The sequence below is a fragment of the Sinocyclocheilus anshuiensis genome, unplaced genomic scaffold (assembly GCF_001515605.1).
Source record: "Sinocyclocheilus anshuiensis isolate Anshui unplaced genomic scaffold, SAMN03320099.WGS_v1.1 scaffold1010, whole genome shotgun sequence".
Lineage (NCBI taxonomy): Eukaryota > Metazoa > Chordata > Actinopteri > Cypriniformes > Cyprinidae > Sinocyclocheilus > Sinocyclocheilus anshuiensis.
The window spans coordinates 1,111,702-1,132,438 of NW_015537936.1; the positions used below are offsets into that span (position 1 = coordinate 1,111,702).

General features: G+C 38.4%; 1 protein-coding gene across 1 annotated transcript in view; it reads right to left on the bottom strand.

Moving 5' to 3' along the window:
* Positions 1-20,737, bottom strand: part of LOC107659171 (transcription initiation factor TFIID subunit 4-like) — a 93,295-nt gene that overhangs the window by 13,118 nt on the left and 59,440 nt on the right. Inside the window, exon 13 of the mRNA XM_016448015.1 lies at positions 20,350-20,472. Coding sequence (XP_016303501.1) covers positions 20,350-20,472 — 123 coding nt within the window. The remainder of the gene's footprint in view (positions 1-20,349; positions 20,473-20,737) is intronic.

Here is a 20,737-nt window from a genome sequence, read left to right on the forward strand (position 1 = left end):
CACACATGTATGTGTGTGTGTGTATATATATATATATATATATATAAATGTGATATAAATAGTAATATTAATTACATTAATATAAAATTATATTATTAAAAATTGTTATTATTATTATAGAATTTTTTTATATCAAATTATTTTTATAATATATCAATCATATTAAATAAAAAAATGTATTATACATTTTTTAAATAAGTGTAATAATTATGCATGCAGCTTTTATGATCTATATGAACTAGATTAGAGAGACTATATTTATACTGAAAAATTAATTTGTTGCACCATAGAACTATTTAAAATTTAAATTATCCAGTGAAGGGAAAAATAATTAAAATAGTACAAGGTAAGCCCAGGTAATACCATGGTACTCTTAAAAAAATTTTTATTTTATTTTGTTTTATTTTATTTTTATGGAGGTTCATATAAATGTTACAAACTATGAAAATGCTAATCTGTGTCATTCACTCTCTTACAAAATAGTACTGCAGTTGTACCATGGTAAAATATCAGATTGTGGAATATATATATATATCAGTGTGTTTTTATTAAATACAAAACTTTATAATTCTTATTAAAATAAATGTATTATGCATGCAGATTTTATAAGCTCATATCAGTTCTTAAAAAGTACATTTTCACACCACAGGGCCATTTAAAGTGAACTACTGGAAGGAAAAACCACCACGGTAATATTATGCTACTACAGTATTACCCTCATGGTCCAAAAAAACTAAAACAAAACAAAAAACAGGCTGAATGTGCATTTCATTAGACATCATGAAAAAGCTGTAATATCACATACTAAGTCGCCTCATTTCTGTTGCGGTATTAGATTTTATGCAGCATAAATACTGGAAAAGAGAAACAGTCAGAGAGAGAGAGAGTTGTGCTGGTATGATCTTGATGAAAAATGGCAGAATTACATTCAAAACAAACAACTGCAATTCGCCGCCCAACTAAAGAGCAACAAATCTCAAAAATGGTGGGCCGGTAAGCATCTTAATGCCCGACATAAAACACGAGGAGAAACACGGCCGGCGAGCTCCACAGCGATGCATAGCAACTGCAGAATTTCAGTCAAGGAGAAAGAAGGCGAAAAAAAAAACACCTTATTACTTCTAACTCCTGCAAGCCATTTTGGTCTCCAAAGGTTTCAGAGCGCCTGAGGCGCAGTGTCTGCAGTGTTTCGGGAAATGACTTGCCTTCGCACGAACACGGCTATGTTCTGCAGCAGCCGCACTCTCAGCATCCCCTCTCACTCGCTCCTTAACCCTTTCCTGCCTCGCGCGCCTCTGACTCACAGACAGACGTTTCGCTTCACACCCACACAAACGGCATCTTGTTTGGCTATTTAAGCATGTGAAAACAAACGTGGCGATGAGGAGGTCATGCACGACGGACAGCAGAGAGAGAGGTTCGTCTGCTCACCCACTCGAGTCGAGCATCGCAAACTCGTTGACACAACACATAATTAAAACATCTCGCTGGAGGTCAGGAATTTTCTAATTAGTAGACGAAGCTGCGATCGCGAACGCCTCGAGTCGGAGCGGCCGCAGGTTCGAGATGAAAGCGGGTTTCTACCTCTCCGAAAGGGTCAGTGAGCTACACGCCCGGAAACTTTGCTGGCAAACAAAACTTTCCTTGCGAGGAATCTTCAGCTTTCCGAGCCTGAGAGAAACAAACTCACCAGACGCCGAACAAAAGGGCTAATTAGCAGGCATTATTTTTCTAGAAAATGTGAGTTTTGAGAGCAGTGAAATCGAGCAGGAACTATAATTAACAGTAAGTTCGTTGCGGGGGGAGATCAGAAAGCCTGTTCCTCTCAGAACCGACTGTAATGCGATGCACGCTTACTATTTGTTCCCATAAACAGAGCAGTTGTCTAGAAACAAACTCTTCTGAGCAGAACCGCTCAGCCGACAGGGTTGCGTGAAGATAAACAGGGGAACACGACCCAAACACGTGTGAGCGAATCGTGCTATTTTCCACCGCGCTGACCCTGATCTCCTCAGACTCAACGTAGAAAACCTCACAGACCATTAAAACGAGACTTCAGCCGATTCGTCCCAACGAGCGTCACTTGTGGAACTTTAAAAAGTGGCACATTAAAAATTCAAAGCGTTTCACATATAAAACGAAGCCAATTAGAGTTCGAACGGGAAGTCGGCGTAATGAGTATCAAGTCTAAACGCCCGTCCTCAGAAGATCCCGCTAATGAGGCCTTGTTGGTTTTGCCGTCCTCACGTTTTAAACGCCGTGGTGGGGAGTCGTTTCTGAGGCTGTTTTCAAATTTCATTTGGATTCGGAAATCGTAGGTGGAGCTAGAAATAATTGCGAAAGCCTTTGTGCCACACGTCGCAGGAGGATCCCAAACGCCACTTTTTGATGTCTTTGTGAAACTAGAACTACGACGCTTGGCAAGAAAACATTTGAACCTAAGAACCTCCGACGAGGTACAAAGGGTGACCTGACAGAAGGAAAACATCTCTAATAAGGTCGTTACGGAACAGCGCTGCACGGAAGAGTTATTTTTGAGCGTGAACGCGGGGGAGACTGTTCGCGGAGAATCAAACTTTCTTTTGACGCTGATGTGGCGACCGAGGCCCCTACATCAAGATGACGATCGACCCAGAGCTGTCAAATCCTCAAGAAGCTCGACAAAGACGCAAAACATCTCACTTCGACTGAATAAAGCATGCGCGCACACTACAGAGTGATTTAAACAAGCTTCAGAAGAGCCAAAGCGTTTGCCCTCCACGAGTCCCACGACTATTCATGTACACTCTAAAAAATGCTGGGTTATTTCAACCCAACTTTGGGTCAAATTTGGACAAACCCAACTTTTGGGTTAAAAATTTAATGTAAAAATGTAACCCAACAGTTGGATTAGTCCATATTTGACCCAAAGTTGGGTTGAAACAACCCAGCATTTTTTAGAGTGTAGGTTTGTGTACCTACTGGGACAGAAGTCTGAATTCTTCAGGTCTTCGTTCTTCTCAAACTTCTGTTGATGCAATAACAGCTATGTTTAATATGATTGTGTCCCAGAAAAGCATAAAGACTGTTGAGGCCCTTTCATATGACTCACATTGATGTTCCCCAATGCACTGAACTCTATAGAGCGGAGCGTCATGCTACAGTCGCCGGTGGTGTGGTGTGCAGGTCAAGTCTGTAATGCAACGCTTAAAATGCAACTTTGACCCCGTTTGCTAGGAAATTTACGTGATAAAAATCATATGCATTGTTCCATTTAACAGAATAATTAAATGCAAATGAATGCCATTTAGTCTCTTCTGCTCACCGAGGCTGCATTTATTTGATCAAAAATACGGTAAAAATTTGCACTATTATTACAATTTAAAAGAACTAATATTGTTAAATGTAATTTATTTCTGTGATCAAATCTGAATTTTCAGCATCATCACTCCAGTCTTCAGTGTCACATGATCTTCAGAAATCATTCTAATATGCTGATTTGCTGCTCAAGAAACATTTCTGTTTATTATCAATGCTGAAAAAATGTACATATTGAGAGAGCTGCTTCATATTTTTGTGGAAATCACAATACACTACCAAAGTTTGGGGTAAGTAAGAATGAAAAAATAACTTCATTTGTGAATGATGCATCATATGACACTGAAGACTGAAGTAATGATGCTGAAAATTCAGCATAGTATCGCAGAAATAAATTACATTTTACAATATATTCCCATAGAAAATATTTTTATTTTAAATTGTAAAATTATTTTACATTTTTACTGTATTTTTTATTAAATAAATGCAGCCAGAAGAGACTTCTTTCAAAATTATTTTTAAAAAAACTGTATAAAACCAGTAGTGTATATCTGTGCAACTAATAAATAGGAAAATAATCTTTTTGTGGAGGTCAAACTGATGCATGATGTTTGAAGGCTGTGAAAGGGTCTTTATCGCTTACATGGGAAGTTCTTGCATTGGACCTCTTTAGATGGTTTCTTTTACAATATTTGACAGTCTGAGTCCAATGAAGATGCAAAAGTCTGATTCCAAATGAACTCTGTGAGTAGATATACACATCAAACTAACTATGTTAAGCAACAATTTGAAACCAAAACCCATTGCTAAGCTGAAAGCTAGGCCCGTTTCATCACAGAAGGCCGGCGGGCTTGCCTCGTACCCGCATCGTTTTACACACCAAATCCGACTTCCTTTGTATGTATGTGCAAACCTTATCTACATATTGACTTGGTTTAAATCTACATTCTTGCAGTGATAATTGCACAAGTTTGCAGGAGGAAGTGCTGAAATCTTCCTGTACCTGAGGCGGGAGGTTGGGCGGGGGAAGCCCATCGGCATTGTGGGAAAACACCTAGAGCGCCGTCTGATATCCAAGCAGCTTCACAACACAAACACACACACTGCAAAAGAACTAATACACCAATATACACATGCAATCACACAAAAAAGAAACGTTTAGACAGATTGTGCTGCAATAAAACACAAAGAGCAGGAATAAAACATGACTGTGTGCCCAGAGAGAAAAGCAACGAATCAGGTCGGATACACAAAGTAACACGAGCCAGTGTAGCTGCTTGTGCCCAGACCACCCATAAGAGACATGTCAATCATGTAGGTGTGTTCATTCACAATCAATGCCGTGTAATTATGAGCATATGTGTATGATGGCATGTAGACTATTTACTAGGCATGCATGATATTGTTATTAAATTGTTTGTTTATTCACTACATATTTAATTGTGGATGCTTGTTTCTGTGAATTTAAGGCGAGTTAAAACTCATTTAAATGCAGAGCATACAGTAAATGAAAGCATAGACTTAAACCTTTAACAGCACTACGCATAAAAACAAGACGTACTATTTAGGAGTGCATTTAATGTGATGTATTACTTATAGTGTATTCTAACTAAAATATCCTTTAGCCAAAATATTAATTTTTATATTGAGTTTTAAGAAACAAATTGTCCTTTTTGTTGTATAATTTTCCTATTCCTTTTCTAACACGGTTTAAATGCAGAGAAACTATAAATCATTTGTAAATATGTTTGTTTAAGCATCCCAATCACAGCAACATGGACTCCACCAATAACATGAGTTTTGGGGGTGGGACTATCAGTCTGACTGACCAATAGCACACACATATTTAATTGTGGATGCTTGTTTCTGTGAATTTAAGGCGAGTTAAAACTCATTTAAATGCAGAGCATACGGTAAATGAAAGCATAGACTTAAACCTTTAACAGCACTACGCAAAAAAAAAAAAAGTGGTCAAAAAACCTGTTTGATAACAGACATTATTCTTGTAATTTTGTTTTATAACTGGAACACTATAGCTTTAAAACACTTGTAGCCTAAGATTAATGTTTTTAGTTTATCGTAAGTTTATCTATATTTACATTTATGCATTTAGAAGACGCTTTTACAAAAGAAGAAACGTCTGTATAAAAGTGTTTAATTTTGTCAATTTATCGGATTTATCAGCTATTATATATAAATATAAATATTTATCTTATCGGTTTGAGGCAGAATTTAATTAAACAAATAGGTGCATTCCAAGTGTTTACATCCATTCACACGCAGTCCCTCCATCACAGCGACCTGAACGCGTAATGAACAGTCTGAGACTGCAGTGAGGAAAATATCAGATCTCCTTCAGAGCGAGATCACAGAGAGTTATCACTCAACTGTGTTCATTACGGCTCGGAATACATAATTTATGGATTGTTAAAAAATACATGTCTGGATTCATCAGACAGCGATATGACAGATGTAGAAAGCAGAACTTGAGCACGAGCTGGTGCGGAAAATAAGAGCGCTTGAATGTCGGTTTGATGGCGTAGCGTGCTTTATAATTACCATCTGTAGGTTTCAGTCAGCGTCACACACACACACACACACACATAAAGAAACAAAAACAAGCAATTCGACATGCTTATTTGAATTCATTCATTTGTAGATTTACAACAGCAGTTCTGAACAAGCCAAACACATTTAACATGTTCACATGCATATTAATTAGACTATAAATTTATATACAAAAACCTATGAATGCACAACCCAAGTTAATTGAGTAAATGTCAAATTGCTTGAGTCAAAACGATGTATTGTTTAGCCAAAAAAAAAAAGGCAGCGAGGAAAAAGAAAACATGGTGAAATCTGAGAGTTAATTAGGCTCGCTAAATAAAATCCCTCAGCAGGCCGTGAGGTAAACGGGTTCTTAGCAGGCGGATACGAGGAAAGGCAGGAGTCCCTGTGCACGGATTACTGACTCCTGCATTATGCATTCAATGATCGATTCTAAATCTTAATTACCCGAATCACAAACACACACCGGCTCTAATGAACTGTGTGGCCCGTCAAACAGCTGGCTGAATATATTTATTAAGATCACGGTTAAATTTAATTATTTGACCAATTAGCCACGGGATTCCTAATTCCATTAGGACACGGGAAGAGGCAGGCGTGAGGTTAATCATCCTAATGACGTTTAGCATCTTAAACGAAATTTTGCGACATATGCTGCCAATAATGATAAAACACGTATTATCAAGTACGTATTAAAGGAATAGTTCAGCCAAAAATAAACATTTGCTGAAAATGTCCTCATCCTCAGATCATCCAAGATGTAGATCAGTTTGTTTCTTCATCAGCTTTAGAGAAATGTAGCATTCCATCGCTTGCTTGCCAACACATCCTCTGCAGTGAATGGGTGCCGTCAGAATGAGAGTCAAAACAGCTGATAAAAACATCACAATAATCCACAAGTAATCCACAGCACTCCAGTCCATCAGTTAACATATTGTGAAGTGAAAAGCTGTGTGTTTGTGGGAAACAAATACATTATAAAGGCATTTTAACTTTAAACCATTGCTTCTAGAGTCCAAAATCTATAATAACGCTTCCTCCAGTGAAAAAGTAATCTGGTCTGAATCAAGAGAGAAATCTGCACAGATCAAGCCAAAACAGCTCTAAACAAGTATGTGGGTGGATTCTGATGTAGGAGACAACAGGAGATGGATTTTTTCACTGGAGGAAGCGTTATTATGGATTATGGACTCATATTTTGGCCAGAAGCAAGAGTTTGAAGTTAAAAACATCTTAATGATGGATTTGTTTCTTACAAACACATAGCTTTTGACAGCTCAATACATTAACTGATGTACTGGAGTGGTGTGGATTATTGTGATGTTTTTATCAGCTGTTTGGACTCTCATTCTGACGGCACCCATTCACTGCAGTGGATCCGTCGGTGAGCAAGTGATGTAATGCTGCATTTCTCCAAATCTGATGAAGAAACAAACTAATCTACATCTCGGATGTCCTGAGGGTCAGTAAATGTTCAGATTTTTTTTATTTTTAGATGAACTATTCATTTAATCGGGATCTTTATCTGAACTGAGTGCAGATGCGCCAACAATTTATGCAGCACTACTGGGATTCTTTCCATTAGAAAACATTGCAAACTTTTAAAATTGATCAAATGGAGGAAGCAGCGAACAGCGGGAGAGCGAGAGAGATGGAGAGAGAGAGAGGAGGAATTAAGCTGAGCCAAAAAGTGTGACTTGGATTTAATATTTTATAATTGCCAAGGGACATTCCAAGATCAATGAATTTTTTTGCCCGAGACGCACATCAGAAAGAGATGTACTTCAGTCTTTTTAGGGAACATTGGTCTATTTAATTCAGGCGCCTGATGCATGTGAAATATTCCTCCCTGGCCTCCTCCGAGTCCCTCGGGCAGAGCTGCGGGCACACATTACCACTTTTAATGGGCCGCCCTTAGAAGAGGCGAAATAAGCCAATAACCCGTCCACACTAATGGATTGGCTTGTTTATTCACTCCAGCCCTTCTCTTCGGCTAATTTTAGCCGCGCCATGTTTTTCCATCCTAACATGCACGCAAAACAAAATACGTCTGTGAAAAACACGTCGCATCAAAACACAATCTACACGCCATATGCTCGTCGGAAGGGGGAACGCTGGAGGAGATTACTGTAGATTTGTTGTTTCAGATGCTACTTTTGGAGGTGAGCTGGACACGACGAGTGTGTTTTATTAAAAACACAGCAATGGATTTGTGGTGATATCCACACGGATCACTGGCGCTGCGTTAAACAGGAAAAGAAGCGTATGAATGGACATTTATACTAGAGGAATGGAAACCCGGCTCATGTGTGGCGGAGAGCACAGATCAAACGCCACGCAATTAACCCTCATTAATGCTCTAAACGACTGACCTAATTACACTGTGCCAGGATTTCACAGGGAAACTCAAAGGAACTACCCGGATCAGGGCGATTCCCACATGCATGCACGTGTCGTGGATATTTTATGATTCATCATTGCGTTCAAACTTCTATTTGAGCCGTATTACAGCCTATGAGGTCATGCAACATAAGTGATTGTAAAGACATCCTAACGTTCCTACATTCCCAGAAATGGTTCAGAAGAATTCCAAAGCGGAATTTCTGAATGTCTTTTTCAATCACTCTGAAAAATGTATTGCAGTTTCCACAAAAACATGAAGCAGCACAACTGTTGTTTCTGCCACAGGATAAATCTCACAATTCGGACATTTTTTCTTGCAATTCAAAAAAAAAAAAAAAGTCAGAATTGTGAGATAAAAGGTTGCAATTATTAGATCAGATTATTGCAATTATGTGATGTAAACTCGGAATTCTGACTTTTTTTTCTCACGAGTATGCAGTACATCTTACAATTCAAACTTCTTTTGCAATTCTGGTTTGATCTTGCAATTCTAAAACTCAGAATTGTGCAAAATATTAAAAAAAAAAACTCAGAATTCTGATTCTGAAAACAGTTCTTTTATTCTCTGGTGGACACAAACTCAGAATCGTGAGATATAAACTTGGAGTTGCGAGAAAAATGTACAAATCTGAGTTTATAGCTGCAATCCTAATCTCACAATTCTGAGAATTTTATATTTTTTATTCTGTGACAGAAGTGGGCTTGATAATAATCAAAAATATTTGTTCAGTTGGGTAACACTTTATTTTGATAGTCCACTTTAGACATTCTGCTAACAGCAGTGGCGGCTCGTCGGGGGAGGCAGGGGAGGCACAGCTTCCCCATAATTTTGAGGTGAAAATGGGAGGACGATTTAATGTTAATAAAATTCACAATTCACTTCAGTTCATGTCTCAGAATGTGTATTTTTTTGTTTGTAATTTCACAGTTGTAATACCATAACATGAAAGCGCCGCTTTTCTATCGCGAATGTGCCGAATCTGCTGATGTAATTACAACCGCTAATAATAGAGAAGGGGAGGGGGAGGCCGGGGGAGAGCTGAGCTCTCGTGCCTCCGTTGGTAAAAAAAATTAGCCAATCACCATCGAGTGTTCACTTTCAGCGCTGAGGAGTGTTGAGAAAAGAAACCTCATGGGGAGGCTAGCCTCCTTCTGATATCAACCAACCATCAAATAGACGTAAATTACATGATATTAGTTTGAACGTCTGTCGCTGCGCTGATAATGTACCCAAGTACTTATGATGAGTAGCGATATTAAATATTTGATTGCCAACAGATTTACCAAGCTGTCATTCAAACAGTATATATACAAATTTAGGGAAAACAGCCTAAGCTGGATATAGGCTACAGCAGTCGGCTTAATTAAATGGCGCAACAGGCAGCTCTCTTTTAACACAGACTTTTAAGAAGGGATGGATGTTTGCTTCAAGTGATAGGCCAGGTAAGTGAAGTTATATTATCTTGCTGTATGCATGTCGTTTTCTTTACGTTTTCTGACTAAAAGCAACCAAAAAGCCATTTTAAAGTGGTTAAGCAAATAATATAAAAAATAATCGGCAGGGATCCCAGACCAATACAATTAGTGTGCCTCCTCTATTTTAAAACCCACAAGCCACCACTGACTAACAGTAAGTAACTTTGCAACTACATGTCAACTAGCAACTATGGGAAGAATTCCAAAGCGAAATTGCTGAATGTCTTTTTCAGTCACTGTTTTCCAGTCCAGTCGTAGGTGCCAGACAGGTGCTGAGGTTGGCCTGCCATCTCCACGCAGAAATTCAATTACAACTCCTCCTGAAGCGCCTCCATCTGCAAACAATATGGTGCTCCTCTTTTTAATCAAGCCTTCCCCGAACGCAGTGACCGAAGGCCCGTCAAATTAAAAGTCACTTCCAGAATCGTTTCGTCCGTGCTGAGCTCTAGCCAAAAATAAATACGTGATGATTTGCAGGAGAAAGGTGTAAAGATGACTTTGGTTCCCTAGCAGCAAGTCGTTCGATTATAAAATCTATTCGCTTTTTTTAAATACGTTTCAGGGATTTTGCTACACGTGTTTTTACGCATGTCTGCAGCATGGCTTTATAGAAAAGAAATGTGAATGAAATCAGTGCATGAGGATGCAGGTTGGCGTGTTTATGTGGGCAGTTGTGTTTGGTCGACTCCATACGTTTTAATGTCTCTTTCCATCTCAGATTTCCTCTTCCACTGGCAGCCTTTAATGAAAGATCACTCCAGCATTTTCACTTGCTCGTGTCCTCAGGCATCAACCTTTCCACCAGCAGAACGTAGCTGACACAAATAATTAAATCAAAAAGAAATAACATTCTTTAATAGATAGCAACACAAAAGTGTTTTGCAGTAATGTCACAATGTAGCAGAGCTCAACGAGACCGCGGCTAATTTCACAGATGCGAGAGAGCGCCGACTCTAAATACATTTCCGAAGGATGATGAAAGTAGATCCTGGGGTGAATTACAGCCGACTGGATTCAGATTCCAGTCATATTCGCTTCAAAAGACTCAATGGCCTCTAGTGCACCGTACAAACAACCGCCGCTAAACACAAACGACTGAAACAGATGCCCAGAATCTCTCCAAAACATGTCTGGGTCAAGTTTCACCACTTAATAAAAGACAGTAAGAAAATAAGCCAATTTTAGCACCATTAAAATGCATTATGTTTTTTTTTTTTCAATTCAATTAAATACTTTTCCTCTTTGCAATCTCATTACTGTAATGCATATGGATGTTTTACTTCAGAGATCGTTCTGTTAGTAATTCTCATTATTGTCATTACTGTAATTTTTTTTACTTTATTACTCTAAAATACTACAATTAAATGTTTTAATCAGATTTCTTATTTAAATTATATTCATTATTAACTATATTAATGATTACGAAAAGGCAATACTACAAATACTATAATGATGTATAAATATTTCACCACTTTAATAATATATTTTGTATATAGAGTAATTTGAATTACTGTATTGAGTATGGGTGGGAGGGATGTGATTTATTGTTATGAAAAAAATGTCGTTTAAAATTCTCTGTTGCATTGATATACACTACTGTTCTAGCTTGGGATCACTGTAATATCACTTATTTTAAGTGGAAAAAAATCAGCAAGCATGCATTAAATTGATCAAAAGTGACAGTAAAGACATTTATAATGTTGCAAAATATTACTATTTCAAATAAATGCTTTTTTAGCTTTCTATTCATCAAGGAATCCTGAAAAACAAAATGTATCACGGTTTCCACAAAAATATTTGGTGGCACAGCTGGTTTCGTTATTGCTAATAATCAGAACTGTTTCTTGAGCAGCAAATCAGCATATTAGAATGATTTCTGAAGATCATGTGACACTGAAGACTGGAGTAATGATGCTGAAAATTCAACCTTGATCACATGAATAAATTACATGTACATGACATTAATGGAAAAATCTGAATATATAAAGAATTGAACAGGTTAAATCAGTCCAAGCTAACATATAGATGACCTAACTTTTCTAAAACATCATTTTCTTTTGATTTTGGGGTGAAATGTGTCCCGGACATGTTCCTGGCAGGTTTTCTTCGCACCCACCTTGTGTTAATGCTAATCTCTGGTTCATAGCGGGATAGATGATGTATTCCCAGACAAGCGTGGGACGGCAGAGGAAATGTATCATTAGCAGGATATCCCATCATCCCTGACCAGCAGCTTCTAGTTTGGGCTCTGGTTGCTGTAGCGTCTCCATGGCAAAACTGCAGTGAAATTCATTCTTCAGAAACTTCATTATATCTAGATTAACAAGGGAGGTAATTAATTTCTTTAAGATGAGTATCTGTACCTCCCCTCAGGCTCAACTTTGTTGTCAAAACTGTATATTTAACCATTTTTTAGTGCAAAGTTTCACTGGCAGCAACATGGAGAATCCCATAATTTACATAAATATGGAAATATTAATGAAGATATTCACATTTGTGCTTATGCATATATATATATATATATATATATATATACACCCGAAAAAGAAAAAAAAAAAACATTCAGTGAGCAGAACTGAAAAAGAACCTTTTTTTATTACATATTGATAATCTAAATAACCTTCTTCCACTGTACAGAACCTTTCATGCAGTGGAAAGATTCCATGGATGTTAAAGGTTCTTTGTGGGACCAAAAAGACTCAAGAAGAGAGAAATATCATCTCTTGAATCTCTCAACCTTCCTGTTGCATGGTTTTTCATCTTGGCATAATGCAAGATACAAAATATCTTATTAAACTTGATGTAGCTGACCCATCCAAACAGGCGCCGCTCCAGGCGGGATACAGAGCACTATTGTCCCGACTTTTCCGTAGGCCAGCTGCAGCACCGCTCTACAGGACCAGAGGGAAAACTGTGGCACTAAACGGCCTATTCCTATGTGATGTATAGTGCTTTCAACTCTGCGCTGATCCCTCTTGGGTTTCACGGAAAACCACTAAGGGCGTTTTATACGGATGTGAGGTGTTTTTAACAGAGCCGAACCTTCAAACGAATGCAGCCAGGAAACAAACGAGACAAAATGTACTGCTTTGTGAACATGAATGAAAATATGTACACAAAACAGTTTTTTGTATTCATCTAACCGGAATAGATGACTCGTGGCGGCGAGTTTGGAAATTTTAAACACGTGACAGAAACGTCAGTGAATAATTCAGCGCTGATGGTTTTCATTTGGTACGATTATTCTTGAATATTGTTTATTTGAAGCTGACTGCTGGTTTACGGCTGATGGATTCACATGGATGGGATGGGTGTGGTGCAGCTGGCAGGAACAAACTCATGCACTAAAAACTAATCAAGAAAAACCCATCAGAATGAACTGAGTCATGTAAGGAAGTTATCTGTGACCTGGTCTGACAGACGTGCGTGTTGGCGCAGGTCACTGTGTGTGGAAGGCCAACACACAGACGTTACTTTATGGAGTCTCAGATCATTGACCCGGACGAACCCTCAAACGGATGTAAACCACACACACGTGCCGACGCACTCTGTGTATATTACTATCTTCTTGCAGTTATTGAAATCACCGTCGAGTTAAAGAACCACATGCATTATCTGTCGTCGCTGTGCGTGAAATAGTAATTGTACTGTTGTTTGCAAAAGCCTCACAAACATTTGCAGACTGATGCAAAACGTGAATCATGAGGTGGGATCAGATGTGACATCTTTCAATATGAATTTGTCTGGGTTTAATTTAAAATGTAGTTATGCATTTTTTCACTTTCTCTAAAAACAATATGGCATGTTCTGTGTACTTCTGTCTGCTTTTTACAGTAATACTCCAATGACAGACAGACAGACAGACAGACAGACAGATAGATAGATAGATAGATGTGTGTATATAGTTGCATATATATATATATATATATATATATAATAAAGGACTGCAATTAAAAAGCACAGTATATTGTATAAATGCAGGGGTCAAACACAGACTCCCGTGGCTCTTGTGACTGGGTCCCTCCAGCCGGCCCTTTAGAAGGGCTACGAAACCAAACGGCTCGCTAAGCAGAAGTCAAAACAGGGAGAAGAAAAAGACGAGCGCAAGCAGCCGAAGACACAGAAAGGCTGGATGGAAGGAAAAGCTGCTCACTCCAAGTTGGGATTGATTTACTTCATTAACCAAGATTACAAGTTTAACTTACAAACCAGAGGTCAAAAATTCTCATTAACAAGAGGACCGTGGAGAACCGCGGGGCTTGGAGACCATTCTTATTACTGACTACACATTTCAATCTGTCTTTGATGTTCATGTCTGCTTTTCTCTCTTTCTACCATCCAATTTTTTGGCAGGGAGGTTGATTTTAATTGTAGCTATAGAACAAGAGCAGTGTTTGCCTGTAAGCTTGCCTGCACATCTGTAGTGAGAGCATTTTTAGTGATACTGGGCGCAGTCCATCGCCCCGGGCGCATTTTAATGGTTCCACCCCCCCTTTCATTCCCGGCTCGGATTGTCTTCCACGTGATTTCTGTTAATTTAGCTGGAGGAAAGGGCATCAGTTTTCCTTGTGCTTTTCCCCTCTCTTTCTCTCTTTCTCTCTCTCTCTAGCTCGCAGTCTTCCCCTACTTCTGCCTTTTTCTACCAACCCTAAAAGAAAAAGGTGACATATTTGAATTAAAAATACACCTCGATGTTCCTGTTTTGGCCTGCTTTTGAGATCCTTTACTGCAATTTGCTACACAGGAATAATTAGTGGTATTTGCTATGGCGAGCATCACTATTACTCATATGGAGGAATAACGGTTTCAAAACGCGAATTAGTCATAAATGACCCATCCTGGCAAACACCTAGTAACGCCCTAACGACCACCCAGGATACCCTAGAAACACCCTGTCAACCACCCGAAAACCTAGTAATACCCTAGTGATCACCCAGGATACCCTGGAAACATTCTGGCAACCCAGCAACACCCTGGAAATCACCCAAAATGCCCTAGAAACACCTTGGCAACCACCTAAAAACCCATCAATGCCCTAGCAACCACCCAAAATGCCCTAGAAACAATTTGGCAACTTCCCAAACACATAATGTACTACAACCACCTAGACTACCCTAGAAACACCCTGGAAACCATCTAAATACCCAGCAGTTCCCTAGCAACCACTCAAAATCCCTTAGAAACACCCTGGAAACCACCTAAACACCCATCAACGCCCTAGCAACAATCCAAAATGCCCTAGAAACACCTTGGCAACCACACAAACAGATAACAATGTATCACAACTACCTAAAATATCCCAGAAACATCTTGTCAACCACCCAAAGTTGCCCTAAAAACACCTTGGCTACCACCCAAATAAATAACAATGTATCACAACAACAACCTAAAATACACTACAAACACATTGGCAACCACCCAAACACCCAGCAATGCCATTGAAACAACATAGCAACCTCCCAGACTCCTAGCAACGCCCTAGTGACCACCCAGAATACCCTAGAAACACCATAGCAACTACTCTGAATACCCTAGAAACACCATAGCCACCACACAAACTCCAAGCAATGCCCTAGAGACCACCCAGTATATCCTAGTTACACCATAGCAACTAACCAAACATCCAAGCAAATGCTCTAGAAACCACTCAGAATACCTTAAAAACACCCTGGCAACTACCCAAATGCCCTAGCAACCACCTAGAATTCACTAAAAATGCCAAGCGTTATTTTTGCACAGTAAGCTGCATTTACATTTTCATTAGAAAATACAAAAATCTAGTTGCAATTTGGTTTTACTCTCCATTACTCTCCATTAAATATTTACATTGGCTGACGTGAGATGGACGTGATGACGCAATAGCAGCGACTCTAACAACGGAGGCAAGATTAGTCTTGACTGCACATGGCGTTTGAAAAATAGAATTCAATGTACAAACCCAAGGAAGTTGTTTCTTCTTTTTTTTGCTCTTCTTGTTTGTTTTCTAAGGAGAAAATCAAAGTGGATAATATTGACGGATTGGAAAATTTCATTGATTCTTACTTCAATTACTACACTTACTATGCCGACTTCAAGCGCCTCTTCTACCACTTCTCAAAATGAAGACACTAACCCGGCTAAGCGGAAAAAGAAAGACTCTGCTACAGATACGGCACAAGTATTTTATATCCTTTAATCTATGTAACTTCTGAACTATTAATTATGTGAATTGCAAAACTGGCATCATGTGTTTTATGTGTCTGTATGTTTTTTATCATGCCTTGATGTTAAATGTATTTGAATAAAGACAAAAAAAAGAAATATTTATATTTTATGTACATCAGTTTTATTTAATTTACCAAAAATAATTTTTATGTTTTTTTATTTAGCTAACAGAAACAACACTGGAAGTATGAAAGTAAATAGGTTTCATTCCATTTTTTGCATGCACATATAGAGGTGAACTCAAGTAGCTTTTAATAAAAACGAGCTATATGAATAAACATGTTCATATGAAGTATTTTTCTACGGTATGAAGTATCTACTACAAAATCCCACACAGATCCATAGTGGCATTACGAGGCAGGTCAAAGCGAAACACATGTTGAACTGTTACGTATTGTCAAGGAAATGACATCATCTGCTTGTCATGTTGTTGGTGGCTCATTTCCTGCACCTGTGAATTTAACCGCACTTACTCACTCATTTACACGTCCTTTTTCTCTTTCTCACTCCGTTTCGCGTCCCACACAGCGTCTTTGTGCTAAACTTCAAACGCTCGTGTGTGCGCTGAGAGCGAAAGGACAGAGTTTGTTACTGTGGCTCCTGCCTGCACAATGACCCCAAGCGAGGGCCAGTTAGGGGCCCCTGACTCCCTCTCTCTAATCTATCCCTCGGAGCGCTGTAAGGCCTCTTTGTTTGCGCTCTCCGGCTCAGGATGGAAACAGACTTTACGCTCAACATGGGCTATCAGGTTCAGCCCCACGGCGATCTGCTGCCTGGCCAGACGAGAGGAGAGGAGGGGTGAAGGAGGAGGTCGAAACACCCACAGCAGCCCTGCCACCAGCGCTACCTGATTTCAGTCACACACACGCTCTGACGGGCCGTTTCAGGGTAACCCATAGGACAGAAACATCACAAATGAGATCTCTGTGAAGGAGTAGTTCACTCGAAAATGAAGAAATCCTTCCAAATCGATCCAAAACCGTTTGACTTTCTTTCTTCTATGAAACATAAAAAGAGAAGTTATGAGGAATATTATAGAGGCGAGGGGCTGACAAACTTCAAAAAGGACAAAAACTACCATTAAACTATCATGAATGACCCCAGTAATCCCACATGTGTAGCACAGTTTCACAAGAGATCTCAACAATGTGCTCAGATTTGTCTGCAATCAACAGTCAAAAATGTATTTCTCATCAAATTCTCCCAAATCAAATGCACGCACTATGATGTATTTCTGAGTAAAACAGAGAATTCAGTAAGATAAAACTGACATGGTCGAATTTACTCTTAAAATGTATTGATTAAAGTATATATAGCATTGATTAAAGATTAAGACGACAAACATATTCTCTTAATTTCTTATCAGGTTCTCCTATGATTAAATCTACTCTATCATCAACTATATGACTAAAGTTTTTTAGGCATTTTAGGACAAACCACAGACGAACTTACTGTATATAAAAACATAACTGAAATCTCCATTAAGTCTTCTGAGTTCAGAAGGAGCAATGTCTCAAGAACAATGACTAACCCACAACTGTTAAACCAGTTCTGTTTTAGTAATATTAAAATACAATTATAGTTTTTATTAATATTTTAAGTTAGATTTAAATTTTAATCTGTTTATATTTCAGTTTAATTACATTTTAATTTATTTTAATTAAATTACTTTTTTAGTAATTTTATTGTATGTTTTATTAATATTTTAAATATTTTTTTTTATAAAAAAGATTTTCTGCTTATATTTTATTTTTTATTAGATGACATTTATTTTAGTACATTAAGTTAAACTAAATGAAAATGAGAAATGTTTCTTTGGCAACTATCTGAAATAAAATAAATCTAATTTCGTTTGTATTTTATTTTTATTTTAAGTAAAGAATTTGTTTCATGTTTTCAGTTTTAGTTTAAGTTAACTATAATAATCCTGTTTTAAACCTCTCTTTCAGCATCTTTCTCAGTACTCGCTCTCGGTCTGGTGGCTGTTTCCGGACACTGAGAGGCTTTCGTTTGGGATTAACGCTGCAGAACAGAGTCGGGATACTCCGACAATCAGAGGACGGCGAGTGAAGCGGTGCAGCTTACCCTGAGCTCGTGCCCCACGGCACATTCGCACGCAGATGAAATCTCTGCCGAGCCCCAGAGTGAAACTCGGAGAAGGCCGGAATACAGCGGCGCTGCCGTAGCCCGCAGCCACTCCGTGACCCCCTTAGAAAAGTCACATTCACTTTGCTCTGGAGAAAGCAGAGAAAACGCCCCAGGGCAGCACGCAGCCCCAGCCGAAATGAAGAAATTAGGGGAGGTGAAAATAAAGTGAAAATAAGTTAAGATTCCTCCCTCGATCCTGCCTTTCTCTTCTCTCGTGATCATGAGAGGTGGTCAGATGGGCGGCGTTACTTCAGAAAAACACCCTACAATTAAACACACAAAACAGCCAAGACCCTCAGCCAAACATACCACGACACTGCTATCAGACGGTACTTAGATATACCCAGTGGTACTACATAATTATTATATTTATAAGCCCTTAAGCTATAACTACATTCACAACAAACTGTAGTGTTCATTTAATCAAAAGTGACAGTAAAGACATTTAAAATGTTACAAAAGATTTCTATTTCAAATAAATGCTTTTCTTTTGAAATTTCTATTAATCAAAAAATCCTAAAAAAAAAATCAAATGTATCACAGTTTCCACAAAAATATAAAGCAGCGCAACTGTTTTCAACAATAATCTGAAATATTTCTCGAGCAGCAAATCGGCATATTATTATGATTTCTGAAAATCATGTGACACTGAAGACTGGAGGAATGATGCTGAAAATTCAGCTGCGCATCACAGAAATAAATTACAGTTTAATATATATTCACATAGAAAACGGTTATTTGAAATTGTAATAATATTTCAATGTTTTTCCTGTATTTTTGACTGAGCTAATGAAGCCTTGGTGAGCAGAAGAAACGTTTAATCATTATTTGACAACTTAGCAGAAATCTGTTTTTAATTCAACATTAAACACTTCTTCTGTTCATCACTTGCAAAAGAGTGAAATCAAATTGATTTTAATGCTGTAAAACAATAAAACCCATAAAAGCAGTGTAAAAACTACTCCTAAGCGCTGTATCTGTGTGTGTACATACACATTTCACGCTTCTTGTTGATGTCAGAACGGTTACAATAAAGTGAAAGAGGTCAGGATGGTGTTCATGATGCAGAAGTAATGCATTTATTTAGTTAGCCTGCTTTCACTGCGGTTATGTTCACTGAGCAAACACACACACACACACGAGCAGGTTTTTAAAATGACCAGCTGACATTCACAAAGTGTTTTTTTCCGGTTTATGGTATTCAAACATTAGTCAGAATCCGTGAGGGAATACGAACAGGCCTTCTGACGGCAAGAGCTAAACATTCACCAGATGCAGCTAAACCCAATGACTTCATGTACAACAGCATGTCGAGGAAATATAATAGTGGCATTTCTTCATGCCTCCAGTGCGCATGGCGTAATCCTGCGTAATGCAGAGCAGAGCTGGTAGCCATATGTGGAGCGGCACTGCGATCTGCATCAGAACAACACTGTAACATGCTCACGGAGGACAGACGTGCAGTGCGTCCCGTTCACTGCTGTGAGAAACTGGACAAACACTGCAGGAGAAAATCCTCTAGTGTTTATTTTTGCTCACAATGCAACAAATGATCATCAGATCCTGCAGTGACACCCGAGAGAATGACGCAAAATAACAAACACTACCATAATCAGCATAATATCCATCAATACAGCTAAAAAATATAGTTATTTTTTAAGATTTTTGATAATATTCAATGTATTGTGCTCGAACATACGACAAAACTACTGATTTTTGCTGTGATTTTTTTTTGTATTATCAATTTGCTGCTCTAGTGATGATTTAGATGTGCCATATAACAAAAAAAAGAGGTCAGCACACATGAAATCAATTATTTTGGGTTTCATATTAGTTATTATTTTATGACTTTGCAGAGATCTGCTCTTAACTCAACATTAAACAGACTTTTTCTCCATCAGCTGCAAAAGAACCAAATTAAGTCAACTTTAACAGTGTTAAAACTAATTCATTAAAAAAAAGTCATTTTTTGCAATGTCAACCAAGCTAATTTCAGATTAGATTCAGAACGATTAATGTGAGAATTAAAATACTTTACAAATCTGGTCATCAGTGCATGCTTTCAACATTGTTCATGGAAAACGAATCAAACGAGTTTTGAATCGACTCCTTTTAAACTGATTCACTCAAATGAACCAAACTTACAGATTCTCTACAGACAAGATAGATGATGAAACCAGTCTATTGGCACAGTTTTTAAAACAATTAAAGGCCAAATCAAAAGTGCATATGGCTAGGTGAAGAGGTTCGTACCTCAGTGCCTGTCGTTGTTGCTCCTGGCGAGTCCACTTTGCGTTTTTTCCGAGGGCCAATGGCGGCGAGTGCCGTCAGGTTGGCGTCTCGTTGTCTCATTTGGGCGAGTTCCTGCTGCTGCATCTGTAAACAGAAAAAAATAATCGTATTACACACCAGCATGCAGAACATACTGTATGAAAAACTGTATCCAATCATGATGAACTTCGAAAGGTAACAACACAACACCCGTGCTCTGAAAATATCAGAGAAATGGATGAGATCTGGACAGGAATTGTGCATAATCCTGTCAAGAAAATAGGAAGCAGCTGGAGAACACTCACAGGAAGTGACATCATAGTCTGTAGTAAAGTAGTAAAGAATCAGTGTGAGCTGCACAAAACGTCAC